This window comes from Heterocephalus glaber, unplaced genomic scaffold, assembly GCF_053883595.1.
Source record: "Heterocephalus glaber isolate CG9 unplaced genomic scaffold, H.glaber_assembly_v1.0 deba00001571, whole genome shotgun sequence".
Taxonomy (NCBI): Eukaryota; Metazoa; Chordata; class Mammalia; order Rodentia; family Bathyergidae; genus Heterocephalus; species Heterocephalus glaber.
Genome location: NW_028258356.1, coordinates 7,337,451 through 7,354,129, shown reverse-complemented (window position 1 = coordinate 7,354,129; position 16,679 = coordinate 7,337,451). Strand labels below are relative to the sequence as shown.

Here is a 16,679-nt window from a genome sequence, read left to right as displayed (position 1 = left end):
CCTAAGCCTAGGGAGTACAGATATTGACAACCTTTGATAACTTGGATTGTGTCCTGAACTTGCAGTTTTCTTAAAACTACAATTTTTAATTTATTTTTTGGTACCTGGGATTGAACTCGGGACCTTGTGCTTGAGAGGCAGGCGGCAGAACCACTGAGCTAAATCCCCGGCCCTTAAAACTACAATTTTAAAATTACAATTTTCCTTGACTCCTGTCTTATTTTCAGTTCTTCAATCTTACCTCAGTAGGATGAAGAACACCACACAGAAGGTGCAGAGACCCACTGACTTAAGCAAAGGCAGAAGATGCTGCCCAGGTGGTCACGAGGAAAGAATCGTTATTTCTGGGTGGGGAGGTAAAATGGTTACCGAGTTTGGGCAGTTGCCTCAATTAGGCTAGGTTAGGAATGGGACATCCACGATACAGCAAGGGCTCCCCCATCCTTACCCCTCACGGTCCAATGACAACTGGAACGAAGTGGGCAAGGGAAGAGGCACGCGGGTTAGGTTTCTGGCCCATAACGGAAGGGGTTGAGATTTCTTTTTAGTGCAGCCTGGCAGGGTACATAATAGGGGAGGAGGGTAAATCAAGGCGGAAATCCGAAGAGCCCAAGCCTTGAGCTGGGAAGAGCCCGCCGCCTGGGTAAGGAGGTCTCCTGGAAAGGAGGACAGTTCTGGCAACCCAGCTCAGGCCCGCCTCACAATCGCGTTGCTAGGAGACCGCGAGGCCAGGGGGCGGGCGCAAAGCAGGCCCTACGTGCTGACGCTAATTGTATATGAGCGCGAGCGGCGGGCTCTCGGGTCTTTTTTAGCGCCATCTGCTCGCGGTGCCGCCTCCTGGTCCTCCTGCCGCCGCGGCCGCCCTTAGTCACTCCCTGCGCAGCTCCCGCCGCCTGACTCCCCGAACTAGCTGCTGGTAACGGATGGTGGGCTGAGGGGAAGGGGGAATCTGGAGTTAGCGGGGAGGCCTGCGCGGAGGGGAGGAACTGGATGAGGGGAGTAGAGCGCCGGGGCCTCCGGGTCGTGTCGAGGCCGGAGCCGTTGGCAGCCACCCCGCAGCCTGAGGGGCCCAGGGTCCGGCGCTCTTTTTAGTGAAGGCTGTGGCGACGCAGGGTTGGCGCGGCCTGGCGGGGCTGAGGTTCTCTGAGCCCCTCCGGGTTCTCCGCGTGGGGAGGAGGGAGGCCGCAGCGACTCCCGGATGCCCCGAGGAGTCGGCGGCCGCGCCGTGAGGCACTGGGAGGCGCCCGGAATGCAGGCCGGGTGCGGGGCCTTCCTCCGGGACGCACCAGCTTCTCGTCAAATAGTGCCCGCAGGGAGGCCGCGGGGCCCGGAAAGGACGGCGGAGGCTGCGAATTCCGACGGGAGGGAGGGGCTGGGGAGGGCCGGGCCCGAGGTGGCGCGGGTTGGGGGCGGCTGCGGGGCTTCGGGCTCTCCGCCCCCTGGAGGCGGCGGTGCGGAGGGGAACCCCCGGCGGCTCCCCTCGGCACGTGGTGAGGGCTGAGTGGTCGCGTTCCGGGCCTGACTGGAGACCCCTGCCTGGGAGTGGCCTCACTTTATTGAAAGTTGTGGAGATGGCACGAGGCAAAAATGAAAAGTGAGCTAATAAATCCCTCGGTTTTAAACAGCTTGGCTTCTCTTTGGACTTTTTGGGTACCAGAGGGAAATGTTATCAGATGGGTGTTGGAGGAGGGTCTTCCACGGCTAAAATCTTAAAGAATTAACACGTGTAGCGCTGATTTTCGCTCTTGTTAACGAAAGATTGTGTTATGTATCCAGGTATAGTAGTAATTAAGATATTTCTTGGCAAGAGTTTTTTTGTTTCGAGAGATTTGAATCCTAATCGATCTAAATCACCAAAGGGTTCTAAGATGAAAGTAAAATGGCCTGCAAAAATGGTTTTAACTTCTTTAGGCCTTTTAACAAATTAATTCCTTTACTGAAGTACCGAGAACAAGGCACTTAGTTACCTAATTCCTTTTTAAGATGAATGGGGTTGGGGTTGAAGAAATATGAAGTGCAATGAGATAGTAATATAAACTGACCGAGCCAGGTCTGTCTTGCTGCCTTGTAAGTGCACCGGTCTCAGGATTGGCAGTGGAGAGAAGAGGGGACCTAGGTTTGATTTCCCCCTCCCCAAATGCTGTCACAGCACAAAGAATCGAAGGCTGTCTACAAGGAGCCCCTATTTTATACTGTCACTGTTCTGAGGCGTTCTGAAAAGACTACATTTGAATTTTGTAATTTGCACTGCTTGGTTTAAGGAGAGCTGTAAGCATTTGCTGCTTTTTGTTTTGGTACCGGGGATCGAACTCAGGGCCTTGTGCTTGCGAGGCAGGCGGTGAATTTGCTGTTTTTTAAAAAATACTGTAAAAATATCTTTTGAAACTAGCATCTGTCCTATCTTCTTGCCAGTTTAATACTCCTTATCTTGGGAAGCGATATTCATTATCTTTGATTGGGTAAGGGAAAATCTGGTACGTAGATTAAATTTGTGTAAAACTGGAGGCAAATGAAGATTTTAGTCATCTTCAGGACTTCTTGTGTCTTAAAGTTTTATTTGGAATTGCTCAAGTTAAAGTACATGGCTCAAGTCCAGAGTAGAAACGCGTATTTAAACATGTATCTTACAACATGAACAAAGCAAGCAAATTGCTTATGTATATTGCATAAGCGAATTGCTTGTATATATTGCTGTGTATAAAATGTGAATGTTGTGAGGAAAAAAGTAGGTTGGGCCGTATATATAGTAATATATAACCATTCTTTACCCAAAAAACCTTAAGAACTTCTATTAAGTCCCATTTCAAACGAGTTTGATCTGAGTAAGTGTGGAGTTTAGAAAGTGGAAGATATTTATTGCTTTATCTCGATAAGTTCCTTAGTACATTGACTGCAGACTATTAGACCACATTGCAGTATTGAACTTGTCAAAGAAAGTGACCTCCTTTGGTTTCTAACTGTGCCTTTTACCGCTACTTATTTAGGTATATTTCTTATTTGGAAGTTAGGTACGTACTAATTTTTACTGGAAAAGGGTGCCATTGTATTTTCTAGAGTAAAAAATACATAGAAAAACAATAAACAGTTATGGGGTGATTATTTGGGCATTGTTAGAAATTTTGGTACTTGTATTAACACATTAATCCTCTTAGAGGTAGGTAGCATTAAAATTTAAAAATTTTTTAGCATTAACATTTTAGCAGTGGTTAAGCAGTTATTCAGGGTTTCAGAAATGAGCTATGGTAACAATGATGAGAGTTTTGAAGGATGCTCCCCTGACTTTGAACTGTTCAGTGTGGAATTGAAAAGCCTGCTTATCTTGGGTTCCACTGTGCTCTGGTGAAAAGCTGCATACTATAATCATGAGATTTGATTCCAACATGGAGTTTGTTTATGTATAGTTGATTAATGTCTTTTTTTGTTTGTTTTTTGGTATTGGGGATCGAACCCAGGACCTCACACTTGCCAGGCAAGTGCTGTGCCACACTGAGCTGCATCCCCGGCCCTGATTAATGACATCTTAGCCTTATGTCTATGTGCATATGCTACATATACATGTAACTTTGGAAGTCACATGTGGATAAATTGTTAACTTGTGTGAATTTTTGCCAAACATCAGCCCAACTTGGATTGCTTCTCCTGTTGGATTAGATGATACACCTGATTGAGAGTCTCAAATAGTCCATTTTTGCCATTTTGCTTGGGAGTCTTTAATAGTGACAGATCTAAGTTGACTATTAAGTGATTGTAAGAAAATAGTACTGTTTAAACTATGAGGCTGTATTGGAGCCGAATAGTAAATGTTTTAAAAGAAAAGCCATGTCTGTTACACAAATTTGGTTTGAAGTCTTTTGAAATGAGATGGGGGGTTCTAAGGTAAAGGAAAATCTGTCCTTGGGAGTTATTTGTTCCCTCTTCTGCTTTAAACCATTTTCATCTTTTAATAATTGGCTTTTTATGAAATTGTCATTTTCTGTAAAGGAATAATAACTGGGTTGTGAATGTGTAATCTGAACAGGCTGATTGGGAAGGTACTCTCATTTTTGGAGTACTGGGCTGGGCATTGGTTTTGAAAGTCAGATTGTAAGTCCTCCTTTCTAAAGGATTGTGTTGCCAAGCAGGCTCTTAATATTTTATCTGCAATTAAGAGGAAAGCCTATAATATTCCCTTACAGAGTGGGCTCCATTAATGTTAACTTCCTTCTTGATGGTATGGGGAATTTATTCAGAGTAAGGTTTACCAGAATGGTAGTAAGTTCATTGATAGGTACATGGACATCTTGATATTACAAGACCACAAAATCAGTCAGCCATTTCTCATCTTTTCTTTAATGGAATATTTTCTTCATTTTCAAATATTCTGTTGTGAAGTGCTATGATAGTAATGTATACGGGATACCTTTATGTCTTTCCCAATGTCAGAATTTAATGGAATAACAATAAATTCATGAAGTACTTAATTTTATAGGCCTTTTCTGGTGGAGTACTCAAGGTTCACTCAGTAGTGAGAGAGCTGGGTAATCACAGATTCTTTCATTCCAATTTTAATTACTAGACTCAACTCACACATGACATTTCACACAATAATACCATATATAGGTTAACAGAATGATTAAGAAGGAGTTAACAGAGATGTGAAAAATCACAGGTGGCTAGTGAGATTATAAAACCAACTTGGGGCTTGTTGACAGCCAAGCACAGGAGTTGGTCTCAAGTCTTGAGTCTGTACTACAGGTGGTAGTTCAAGTGGACCTCCTTAGTTAAGGAGATCTAACTGAGCTAAAGCTGGGAGGCAGCCAGTTTATGGTTTGTCAACCTCGATAAAGTTTACCAGGTGGACTAAAGAGATGATAGGTCCATGTACTGCTGCCATCCCAGTGTTGGGTGTCCCTCCTTTTACATGATCCAGGTGAGGAGATCGTTATTTGTTGGTTTGGTGTATCCAATGAGCATACAGCCGTGTTTTTTTTCCCCCTGATAAAACTTAGATTCATCACATGCCCTTAATTTAACATTGGTAAGTTTTAGGTGTCAGTTTTTTACTAGTATGATTTATCAGTTTATGCCTCATGATTGTGCTGTGGAGGTGGGAGTTGTTCTTGAAGTGTGGTGTGTCCAACATCTGGTGATTACCTTTTTATACATACGAGTTGTTTACTCAGCATTTGCACTCAAAATGGAGCAAAGTGCTGTTTCATTAAATGCAGTCACTCAAAACAAAGCACACCCTGAGTGCTACTGTTTTATACAACATGGAGTAACTCACAGCAGGACACAGCATGCTACACTTTTCAGCTTTGCCTTCAGGAATGTCAGGAACCAGGTTGTCATTGGATTTTCTTAAAGCCAGGGGAGCCTTCAGTTTTACATTTGATTTAAGTACTATGAAGTTTAGGTTTGAATCTATTTGTGCTTCCTACTTGGCCAATCATTTTCTTTTAGAGTTGTTTTAAAAGTATGTCTTTTCATTGATTTATTTGGGAAGTTACATGTACTGTTCCTAATCCTACAGGGATTGTTACAGAAATTTACAACATTGTGTATTTAGGATTAGAACACTTTAATACATTTCCTTCCTCCTGTTCACACCAGTAACTTGAAGATTATGGTTGTTTTAAGGCACTACACAATGGTGCTACTATTTGTAAAAAATATTTAGCTGGACATGTGGCATGCACCTGTAATCCCAGCACTGGGGAGGCTGAGGCCTAAGCATCACTTGAGCCTAGGAGATCTAGACTAGCATGGGTAACATAGGGGGATCCTGTCTGTAAACAAAAAATCTCTAGATAGTTAGGTGTTTTTCCTCATTTCTGTACATCTGGAATCACTTGCCTTCTTTCTGAAGAGTGTACTCAACAGAATAATATTTTTTTTGGTACAGGGGATCGAACTCGGGTCCTTGCGCTTTTGCGGGGCAGGCGGTGGAACCACTGAGCTAAATTAAATCCCTGGCCAAAACAGAATATTTTAGTAAGAATGTTTGGAGGTGTTTTTATCTTAAAGTATTTGCTTTGCCTTCAAAAGTTTTTGATTGCATGTTGTATTCTATGATTATTATTTTTAACATACTGAGAATTCTGTGGTCTGTTTTAGTGTCCTTTTTTTTTTTTGAGGCCGTCTTGCTATGTAGTTCAGGCTGGCCTTGAATTCACTGTGTAGCCCAGGCTGGCCTCAAACTCAGAGTAATCCTGCCTCATCTGAGTGCTGGGATTACAGGTGTGTACCTCCATGGTGTCTATTATTAAAAAGAAAGCCGCATTCTGTGTATATATTCTGTGTATAGTTTTTGTCCATGGCATTTTCCTATTTTTATTTTCCCGGTACCTGGGATCGAACTCAGGACCTTGCGCTTGTCAGGCAGGAGTGGTACCACAGAGCTAAATCCCCGGCCCTTTTTTATTTATACAGCTAAGTTTGTGTGTGTGTGTTTTTTTTTTTTTTCTTCGGTAGTAGGGAACGAACTTGGGTCCTTGTGCATGGGAGGCAGGCAGCGGAACCACTGAGCTAACTCCCTGGCCCCAAGTGTGTATTTTTTATATATCTTAAGTAGGATTTGTAGGACTTCTTCAATCTCAGAGTTGACATTTTTCATCAGTTTTGGAAAATTCTGGGTTCTCTCCTGTTGCCTATATTTATAACTTGTTTGAAGTCTTTGTTAGTATTGCAATGAGACTAAAAGAAGGAAGTTTTCAATGAAATATATCGCATGATTTTCCATCCTTTAGTATCTTGCCATATTTTGATGTATTTCTTCTAAGCTGCCTTCCTGCTCACTTTTCTCTTCTCTGTATCTGATTCCTCTTAAGCCAACTCATTTAGTTGATGTCAGTTATTTTTATCTGAAAGTTAAGTTCTTTTCTAAATTTGCTGTACAGTGGACCCTCAAGTTTTTGACCAGCCTGACATAAGAACAACTTGGGTTAATCAGGTTAATGGAAGATTCATCTGCTTCTTGTTATCTATAGCATGTGACCAGGTAAACATCCAGATCTCAGCTGTATTGACTTAGTTGCAACCAGCTCTCAGAACCGATCCAGTTCGTAAGTCAAGGGTCCATTGTATTACCCTTTCAAATGGCTTATTCCTTACAGATACTGTTCTTCCTTTTTCACACTGACAGTGTTTTGGCCTACCTTCCAGTTAGCTTAATTGGACCAGGCTGGACAGCCCTGTGTCTAAGGCCCTCCTCTTCCTCCCTCTCATGGAATTCAGAACCTGCTCCATGCTTGGTAAGCGTTTTGCTGCTGAGTTACCTGTAGCTCCAGATACTGTATTTTCACACTTGGTAAGCCCTTTGGCTCTTTGCAGTTTGTTTATACTCTGACAGTGATAGTTAATCGTTGTGTTTGTAGGAATAGTTTCTGTTGCTCTTGAAAATTACTTAAATGAATTATTTGAGGTCTAGGATGAAGGTACCTTTCACTTACATTTGGATATGCAAGTACTGGTGAGCACACTGGTGCATTTTAAGGTTACAGCTTGCAGTTGGTTAGAGACGGTAGTGAAAATGAAATGAATTTGGGCTGTTTGTCTAGGAGGTTTAATTTCTCTGAGAATATAGCTCTTTGGGGATCCTCCTTAATTTGGGAGAGCTGACATAAAGATTCCTCTTGTTGGACAGGAATGGGATTTTAATGTCACCACAAGGTGATGAAAACACATTTGCTGATAGTGGCACTTGACTTCAGGGCAAAAGTGGCTTTCTGTTTTGCCTTCAGTTTAGTGTTTCAGTGCTTTTAAGATTAAAAAAAAAAAATTTGGTACTGGGATCGAACTCAGGACCTTGTGCTTGCAAGGCAGGCAGTGGAACCACTGAGCTAAACCCTGGCTTTTTTTTTTTTTTTCTTGATACTGGGGATCAAACTCAGGACCCTGTGCGAGGCAGGTGTACGTCGCTGAGCTAAATCCCCAGCCTGCTTTTAAGATTTTAACAAATTTTCTGTACTTTTTATTTCATCGGTAGAGTTGGTCTTATGAAGCTTTTAACTATCAAGAGTGGAAGTTTTTCACAGAGTTTGTAATGCAGTTTCATGTTTGACAAACTTGTCATTGATTTTGTCAGTTGCATTTGAAAATGCTAACCGTATTAGTATGATCTGTTAATCTGAGAACCATCTGCCTCAGAAGCTGGGGTCTAGTTCAGAATGTACACTTTTGGGTCTTCATTGGACATGTTGGTTCAGAATCTGGGCCTGGAGTATTAAGAATCTTTTTTAATTTTAAAATTTATATTATAGAAAAGTTTCACATGGTTCAGAGTTCCTCTATGCCTCTTACCTAGTTTCAGACATGTTACATACCATGATGCAAAGTGTCAAAACTAGAAGTCTGCTTTTAACTATTGCCTGAGTTAATTATTTTGCAAAACCAGTGACTACATGCTAAGGATAATTCAAAATGGACTAGATAAAACAGCTTGTTTATTGAGTACTTACTAGATATGAAACTCTGGCTGTCTTTTACATGGATTTATTTCTTGAATCTTTAATAGGGTTTTTTTTTTTTTACACGAGACTTAAAAACATAATAGTTGTACATTTATAAGCTTTGGGATTTTTTCTTTTTGTGTGTTTGATAGTGCTAGGTTTATAAACTCTACACATTTAACCTAATGCATCCCAAAATGTATCAAGTAAATTTCTGTGTATTGGAAAATCAAATAATGCAGAGTGAAAAATTTAAGTTCTCATTTCCCCCCAGTTCTTCTTACGGATTTAGTGCAGGGTTTCTGGTATACTTTGTAGAAAGGTTTTATTTAGGGGGCTGATGGTATATCTCAGTGATAGGTTATGTACTTAAATGTGCAAGATCAGTTCCCTGGCACCATAAAATAAAATAATATGTAAAGGTTTTATTTATAGGAAAGTATCCATACAATGCGTTTTTTTTTTCATATTAAAATGGAGTCTTGCCATATATCCTATCTCTTGCTTTGGTGTTCTTATATCAACTCTGCTAGCTGCTTGACTTGACTAAAAGGCCTTCCATTGTGTGTATGTTCCATGGTAACGCAAGTTTATAACATACAAGTTATGTGTACTACCTTGAAAATACAGGGTAGTGATTGGCAAAAGCCTATGGAATTGCTGTATTGTGAGTCTTATGGTTTGGTTAGTTGGGAGAGGTAGACTTTTAAGTCACACTAATTTATAATTACATACTTGAGACATTTTAGGATGGAAAGAAATGAAGCTTTATAGGAGTTTGTACAATGAAGAAATATTTAACTTAAACAGCTGTGAAAAACTTTTGCGTTAATTAATGAGTATTTTTTTCTTTTGGTACCAGGAACTGAACTCAGGGCCTTGCACTTGCCAGGGAGGCACTGTGCCACCGCTGAGCTACATCATAGCCCAATTAATGAGTATTGCACCCAGGAGTTTTGCACATACTAAGCAAGTGATCCTGTCACTCAGCTATATCTCTAGACCAATTTTTTTTTTTTTTTTTTTTTTTGAGGCAGGATTTCACCAAGTTATTCAGGCTGGACATGAACTTGTAATCCTCTTCTTTAGCCTCTTGAGTACTGTTGCTGGGGTTACAGGTATGCACCACTGTGTTGGTCTAAGAAGTAAAATAATGTTGTACTCCTAAGTAAAATTTTGAGCTGAGGGCCAAAGCATGTGTTGTAGGACTTGCTCAACAGGGTTTTGAAAAAACCTTTTTGGTAGACAGGAGGAGCAAAGACTTTAGAAAATATATAAATATATATATATATATGTATAGTGAGTAGGTATGCATTATACGTATCTATGTATGTGAGATACAAGGGGTGATAAAAATTGAATGTTAATATTAAAAAGAATATTACAGTAAAAGACATTAACAATGATGGAATAAGTGTTCAAAGTGAGCATTTTGAGGGGGATTGATGGCAGCATGTCTTATTGTAATAAAATTTTTAAAAAATTTATTTAGGTTTTTTTGAGACAGGCTCTCACTGTGTAGTCCAGGCTGGCCTTGAACTGGCTATGTAGCCCAGGCTGGTCTTGAGCTTTCAGTGATCCTGCCTCAACCTCCCAAGTGCTGGGATTACAGGTATGTGTCGTCGTGCCTGGTTAAAAGTTTTAAAAGTTTAAACATTCACCATATTTGATCACCTATGTGTATATTTTTATGGCGTGTCCTCATATTCCTGTGGCCCATTGCTCTTCAGAAAAGAGCTAGTTACAGGAATGTTATTCTGGATTTACAAATGCATATTAACAGTTTTCTGTGCATTGAAAGACAATCCTTGATTTGATAGACAAACTGCATTTCTTTGACTGAGAACCAATATTTTTCTTTTTCTTCCTCTTTTATTGGTTTTTTGAGAAAGAGTCTCACCATGTAGTTCAGACTAGCCTTGCCCTCAGTAAATAGCGCAGGCTGTCCCCAAACTCATTGATCCTCCTGAGTGCTGGGGTTATAGGCACATGCCACCAAGCCTGGCCTAACAACTTTTCTTAACTCGTTTTTTGTCGTGTAGTATATAAGTTAATATAAGAGTAATACATTTTGTAAGATTTTGTGGGTTCAATACCAAGATTTTAATTTTTCAAAGAAAAACTTGATTTTAATCTGGTATTCTATCTAAGCTTGGGTTAGATTTTTTTTTAATTGTTTTATTGGTACATTTTAGGTATGCAACACAATTACATTTCTCATTGGAAACTTGTACCTTTATATGATGTATCTTGGTCCTTATTTTTTCCCCATTCCTAGCCCTCCCTTCACCCCCTCCACCCTTCTCTATTTACAAAGACTTTATTTCCATTTTTTCCATTTCTCATCATTTTTCCTTTTCCTTCTTTCCTTTCCCCTGCCCCTCCCACTACCCATACCCTTTTGGACCTTTTCTTCCTATTTTGCATTATCAATTATTCATTCTAATCATTGATACATTTGAGGTATACAATATAATGACATTCATCATTGGAAATTTGCACCTTTAGATAATCTCTCTTGGTTCTTATTTTTCACCCTTGCCCAGCCCTCCCTTCAACCCCTCCATTCCTCCCTATTTACAAAGATTTTGTTCCTCTTTTTCCATTTTCTCATATTAATCCCATTCCCTTCTTTCCTTTCCCCTACCCCTCCCACTTCCTTCCCCTTTGCGCCTTTTCTTCCTGTTTCACATTACCTATTACACATTTTAGTCCTTATTTACACTTTCAGTTTCTCACACCAGAGAAACTATTCGGTATTTATACATGTGTGTCCTATACATATGAATTACCAAAGTTGAATGAAGACCTAAAAATTCTAAACAACCCAATATCAACCAATGAAATTGAAAATGTAATTAAAAACTTAACAACTAAGAAAAGCCCGGGCCCTGATGGCTTCACTGCTGAATTCTACAAGACATTCAGAGAGGAACTACTGCCACTACTGTTTAAACTCTTCAGTGAAATTGAAAGGGAAGCAATACTCCCAAATTCATTCCTGGAAGTAAGCATCACCTTGATCCCCAAAGCAGAGAAAGACCCAACCGAAAGGGAGAACTATAGGGCAGTCTCCCTAATGAACATAGATGTAAAAATCCTTAATAAGATACTGGCAAATAGATTTTTTTTTTTTTAGTAATCTGTTACACTTAAAGCATTCAACAGTTTTTCTACCGAAATATAGCACATTTACCTTAAGTTTTGTTTTTGGTGGGAAGGAACTTAGTGGAGGTCGGATATGCTAAGGTGTTTTGTGCCGGCATCCTATCAGAGGATGAGGGGTGCCAGTGGTGCCTGGTCATCAGTGATATGATATAAGGTACACTTGAAGGAGATCAGCAAGGCTTACCTGACAGATTGAGACTCAGAACTTTATAATTATCATGAAGTATAAATGTTTGACTTCTGATGCAGAAATTAAGATGTCCAGGGACATTATAAAGTCCAGTAAGTAGCAGATTTCTGAAAGGTCAATTTGATAAATTAATAGGTTTAAAATGAAGTGAATTTGTTCTAGGATACTAAGAAACCTAAAAAAATAAAGAATTTGAATGAAGACTCTTCATACTGTTCCTTTTGTATAATAGTGAATTTTAGGTTCTTATGACATAAGTCTTCATTTGATAAATTGTGAAAACGTAGTGTAACTTGGTTGCTTTAAGCAATTTTTCTGAAATTTTTGACAGCTAGTAGAGAAGTCTTATATGTTGCTTTTTTTTTTTTTAACACTGGTGTTTCTCTCCATAGATATTTGCAGTTCTTACAACATGGCAGACATTGACAAGTAAGTAACTGATCTGTTGGTTCTTTTGCGGAGATTTGGCATCAGTTTGTGTTCTGATGTAGTTGATAGCTGTACAAATTTTATGAAAATGTATAATGACTGCTGGTTGGTACTTGCTATTATTAAAGTTAGGTATAGTATATTCAACGTAAGATGTATAAATAATCACCATCTTTAGGTAAACCATTTGTCAGTGTTTTTTCTTAGGAATCTGGTGATTGTATTAGTAGATCATAAATACTTGAGCATTTTATTTTTACCATATATGTATTTCCCAAATATTTTCTACTTGGATTGTAATGTGTTGCACATACAAGATACATATACAATCTACAAGTAGAGTTTGAACAGTAACAAAGTACTTAAGAACAAGTTAACTAGAACATTACTATTAGAAGCTCTGTGTGCCCCTTCTCAGTTGCATTCTCCATCTTTCAGCCTTTCATCTCTAGAGGTGTAAGCACTATCCTGCTTTTTGTCTAATTCACTTTTCTGCTTTTCTTTAGCTTATCAATTCTTAGTGTTTACTTTTGAAGATCTGATGATAGCACAAACATAGCTGTGTAAAGCTGTATTACTACTATTCGTTGAAAGTTTCAAAATAGGTCAGTAAAATTAGCAAAGAAACTGTCTGGGTCATAATCTGTTTTAAACTTTCCTGAGGCTTCTCAAGGGCCCGTGCTGGAAGTGATAATTGAGCAGGGTGTGATGTAGTTTGTTAATGTATTGAGAAACATATATTCCTATAAACACAGGTTTTAAGTTGTTGTATAGTCAGTTCCTAGTGTAGATGGATGTCTTGGAGAAATGTGGTTGAGGAGAATGGGATGAGCTGCATAATATTTAATTTTACAGTAGCCTGCCACCTCAGTAGGTTAAGGCCGAGTACTTGGGATTGAGTAGGATGATAGGATTGTTCATAGCTGTTTGAAGGATCAAGGCATGGAAGTGGGAGGTCAGAAAACTTTACCACAAGTAAATTTTATTTAGTATATCCAAGTACACATGAGAATTGGGGCCAATATTTTCATGCATGCATGCTGTTTTTAGCACAAAAAAATAAGAGGTCAGACAGTTTAGTGGTACTGGTTCTCAAAGTGAAGATTGTCTCCCGAGTCATACTACCTAATTTGGATTGCTTAATTTTGGTTACAAAGCTGTCTTTGTTGGAGTATCTCTTTGTTGGGGTTTCCTTTTGTTTCTCCTGAGTTTGCTGTACTTTGCATTCTTTTCTCTTGGTTCTTTCCTACCTTAGAAGAGTATAAGGGCAGTAAATTATTTTGATGTGTGATAAGATTGAAAATGACTACTATTCTACTTTATGCTTGATGATTTAGATGTAGAATTCTAAGGTACTTATTTTTCTTCAGGATTTTGAGGGCACTGTCTGTTGTCACTTTGCTTCCACTGTTCCTGTGAAGTTCAGTGATAATTCTTGATAATTTATATGTGATAATTTTTAAAATACTTGTTTGGAGTTTTGAAATTTTCCCATTTTCTATTTTAAAAATCTTATCTCTGTCATATTTTCCATTTTTGTCTCTGCTCTTTCTGGTCAGAGCTGAGGAAACATCCATTCATAGATTGTTTTAAAATGTAGTTTTACTTGGTATAGTAAAGTTTTACATAGTGTAGTGTATAGTAAATTTTACTATAATATAGTAAAGTATAGTTTTATTTTCTAGGAGCTTTTTTGTTCTTTGTTGTGTTTTTATAGCATTCTGTTCTTGTATCATTGATGGGAATACCTTTTTTTGTAGATATTTCATCTTCATATAATCTGTTTGATCTTAAAGTTTTCTTTCTATGTGTTTTCATCTCAGTAGCTTTCTTTACATATGAGGTAATTGTTATCTGGTCATTAAGATTGGCATTATGTTGAGGGGTTGGAATAGGGTCTATTGAAATTTTCTTTTAAAGCTGATTAGAAAATTTGGGGGTTGGGTAGACGTGCTTATTACTTTGGGACCTGGTGGTTGGTGTAGGGTCATCACAGTGGGCATTTGTTGTGAGAACACCCAATGTCAGAGTGGTATTTTTCTGAGTTGGTCAGATTTCTGAGTGAGTAGTGTATAGGGTATAGGACCAACCCTCTAGTGTTGAAGATGATTAAGAGAAGGCAGGCAGGGAGGGGTCTATACACATTCAGCATCTATCTGTTGTGTACACAACCCATCATTATATTAGATCCTCTGTAAATTGTGTCTGGTCCCTCAGTTTTAGTTGTGAATCTTAATTCTTTCTAGAAAAGAAACTGCCTTATTTTTTGCTAGGGTACAGGAGAGGATCTCTGAGTATTGAACTGCATAGCAGCTTTTATGTAGTCTTTATTTTAGCCACCTTCAGCCCTGGTTATAGTAGTGTATTTGATGCTACCAGTTCTTGTCCTTGAAGACTCTATTTAGATTCATCCTGAGCTTTTTCCCACTGCTAGTTTAGATTTCATTCCTATTTTCCAGCTTTCTAAGTTTTGCTGCTCTTCTTGTCTTTCCATGTTTGTCTGTTTAGAAAGATTTTTGGGAGGATTAAAATCTGAATGCATGTGTATAATCTGCCATCACCCTGCAGGTGAGCGCTCATTTTGAAAGCTTTTAGAAATAAGTAAGTTGGTTGTTATGGCTTGATTTCTCCCTCTCAATGTTACTAAATTTTGGGTGCCTATTAGCCCTAGGAGGATGAGAGAAAGGGAATAGTTAAACCAAGTCAGTAAACTGTTAAGGGTTTGAGAATAAATGTTTTAGGCATTTGAGGCTGTGTTGGCCGTCTGAATCATTTGTGGATACTTGTTTTTGAAGCCTTAAGATGTAGGTAGATGTTCAGTAAGTGATTAAGGGTACTAGAGGAAGGTCTGCTCCAGGTTGTTGGCAGTGGCCTTTAGCGCTTAAGTATGCATACACTTTGATGGCTAAATTTCTTTTTTTAGCTGGCAGGAACCTAAATTTTGCTAACCTAATACCTTTTCTTTACTTGTTCCTATATGAAAGCTTATATTTGACTTTGTAGGAAAATTTTTCAGATGCTATTTAGACATGGAAGCTAAATCTCTAATTCATAAGTTAAAATATAAGCACACATCAAGAACTGTTTATTGACTTTAGGTATCCTTAACCCCTCGCCCCCTTTTTTTGAGACAAGGTTTGCTATGTTGTCAGGCTGGCCTTGAACTCAGTATGCAGCCCAGGCTGGCCTCAAACTTATGATCCTCCTGCCACAGCCTCCTGAGTGCTGGGATTATAGGCGTGGGCCATGACACTCAGCTTCCCTTTTTGATGCTAGATACAAGTTCCTTTTCCAGACATAATTTTTGCGATCCTTTAAGACAAAAGTGAGGAGCATGCTATTTTACTACTTTTTACCTTCTCAATGGCATTTTCCTTGCTTTGCACTAAGCAAGAAATAGGCTCAGGGGGCTCAATTCTTTACCATCTTTTCTGTGAAGTAAAGAAAAAGGAAAATCCAGAGATAGTACAGACTGGTATAGTTGCTTCATAGTCATCAGAGATCTAGATCTAGTCAGCTAGCTCTAGATCCTTCTGTTTTCCAGACTCCTTCATCCTTGGCTTGATGGTGTATATTTTCTAGGATACTTGGTCACTGCATGGGACTGCATGGAGCCGCAGTCATCACATCCTTATTCTAGATGGGAGGAAGGGTGAGAGCATGGACAAAGAGACATTCTAGTTATCGGCCATTCTGTAAGGATTCTTCCTCACAGTTCTACTTAAAAAGAAAAAAATCTCTGCCAAAAAAATAGTCATATAACCATATCTGGCTACAAAGTAGGCTAGGAAATTTAGTTGCATATACTAAGAAGGAACTAGCAGTTACTCAGAACAGAAGAATGGAGTCAGTAGAAATTATATCAAAAGCATGTGATGCCATATTCTCCCAAAATCCTGTTAAATCACATTTTAAAATCTTGATGTGTAAACTTTGTATTTGGCTTTTAAGTGAACATTTAAGTACTTGTTTACATGTGAAGTTAGAAAATTGAATTACCTTTTTAATTTGTCATCTTTGAAAGAAACATTTATTTTAAAAATGAATTTGTTTTTGTATATATTGTTTTGGTAATTGGTACAAATGAACCATGGTGTGATGCTATGATATTGTAGCAAAGAACAGTCTGAACTTGATCAAGATTTGGATGATGTTGAAGAAGTAGAAGAAGAAGAAACTGGTGAAGAAACAAAAATCAAAGGTATTATTTTAAATTACTTCAGGACCCAGTGGTTGCTGGAACATGTCTTCTAGAGGAGAGTTAGAAGTACCATTCCCTTCTGGATCTCCCTGTCCATTATCTATCTATCTATCTACTGTTGTCCTTTATCTACTTGTTCATACCTCCAGTGCAGTAACTGTCTGTGTGTGTGTTGAGTGAGTTAGTTCGAGAGAGAAGGGAGGAAGATAATGGATGTGACCCATCAAAAGTCGCTGAATCTTCAGCTGCTGGGGCATAGCTC

General features: G+C 39.1%; 1 protein-coding gene across 16 annotated transcripts in view; it reads left to right on the top strand.

The window, feature by feature from the left end:
- The first annotated feature begins 637 nt into the window (after nt 1-637).
- The window catches only part of Nap1l1 (nucleosome assembly protein 1 like 1), a 39,613-nt gene continuing 23,571 nt past the window's right edge, over nt 638-16,679 (top strand). For 5 of the 16 annotated variants that reach the window (XM_087192456.1, XM_087192448.1, XM_087192449.1 and 2 more), the window contains exons 1-2: nt 14,738-14,784; nt 16,332-16,417. In XM_087192456.1, the coding sequence (XP_087048582.1) occupies nt 14,753-14,784; nt 16,332-16,417 (118 nt within the window). In that variant the 5' untranslated portion in view covers nt 14,738-14,752. Of the gene's footprint in view, nt 917-9,462; nt 9,548-12,179; nt 12,217-14,724; nt 14,785-16,331; nt 16,418-16,679 lie in introns of those variants that run through there. The other 11 variants (XR_015443473.1, XM_021258509.2, XM_087192452.1 and 8 more) reach the window with 7 other exon arrangements.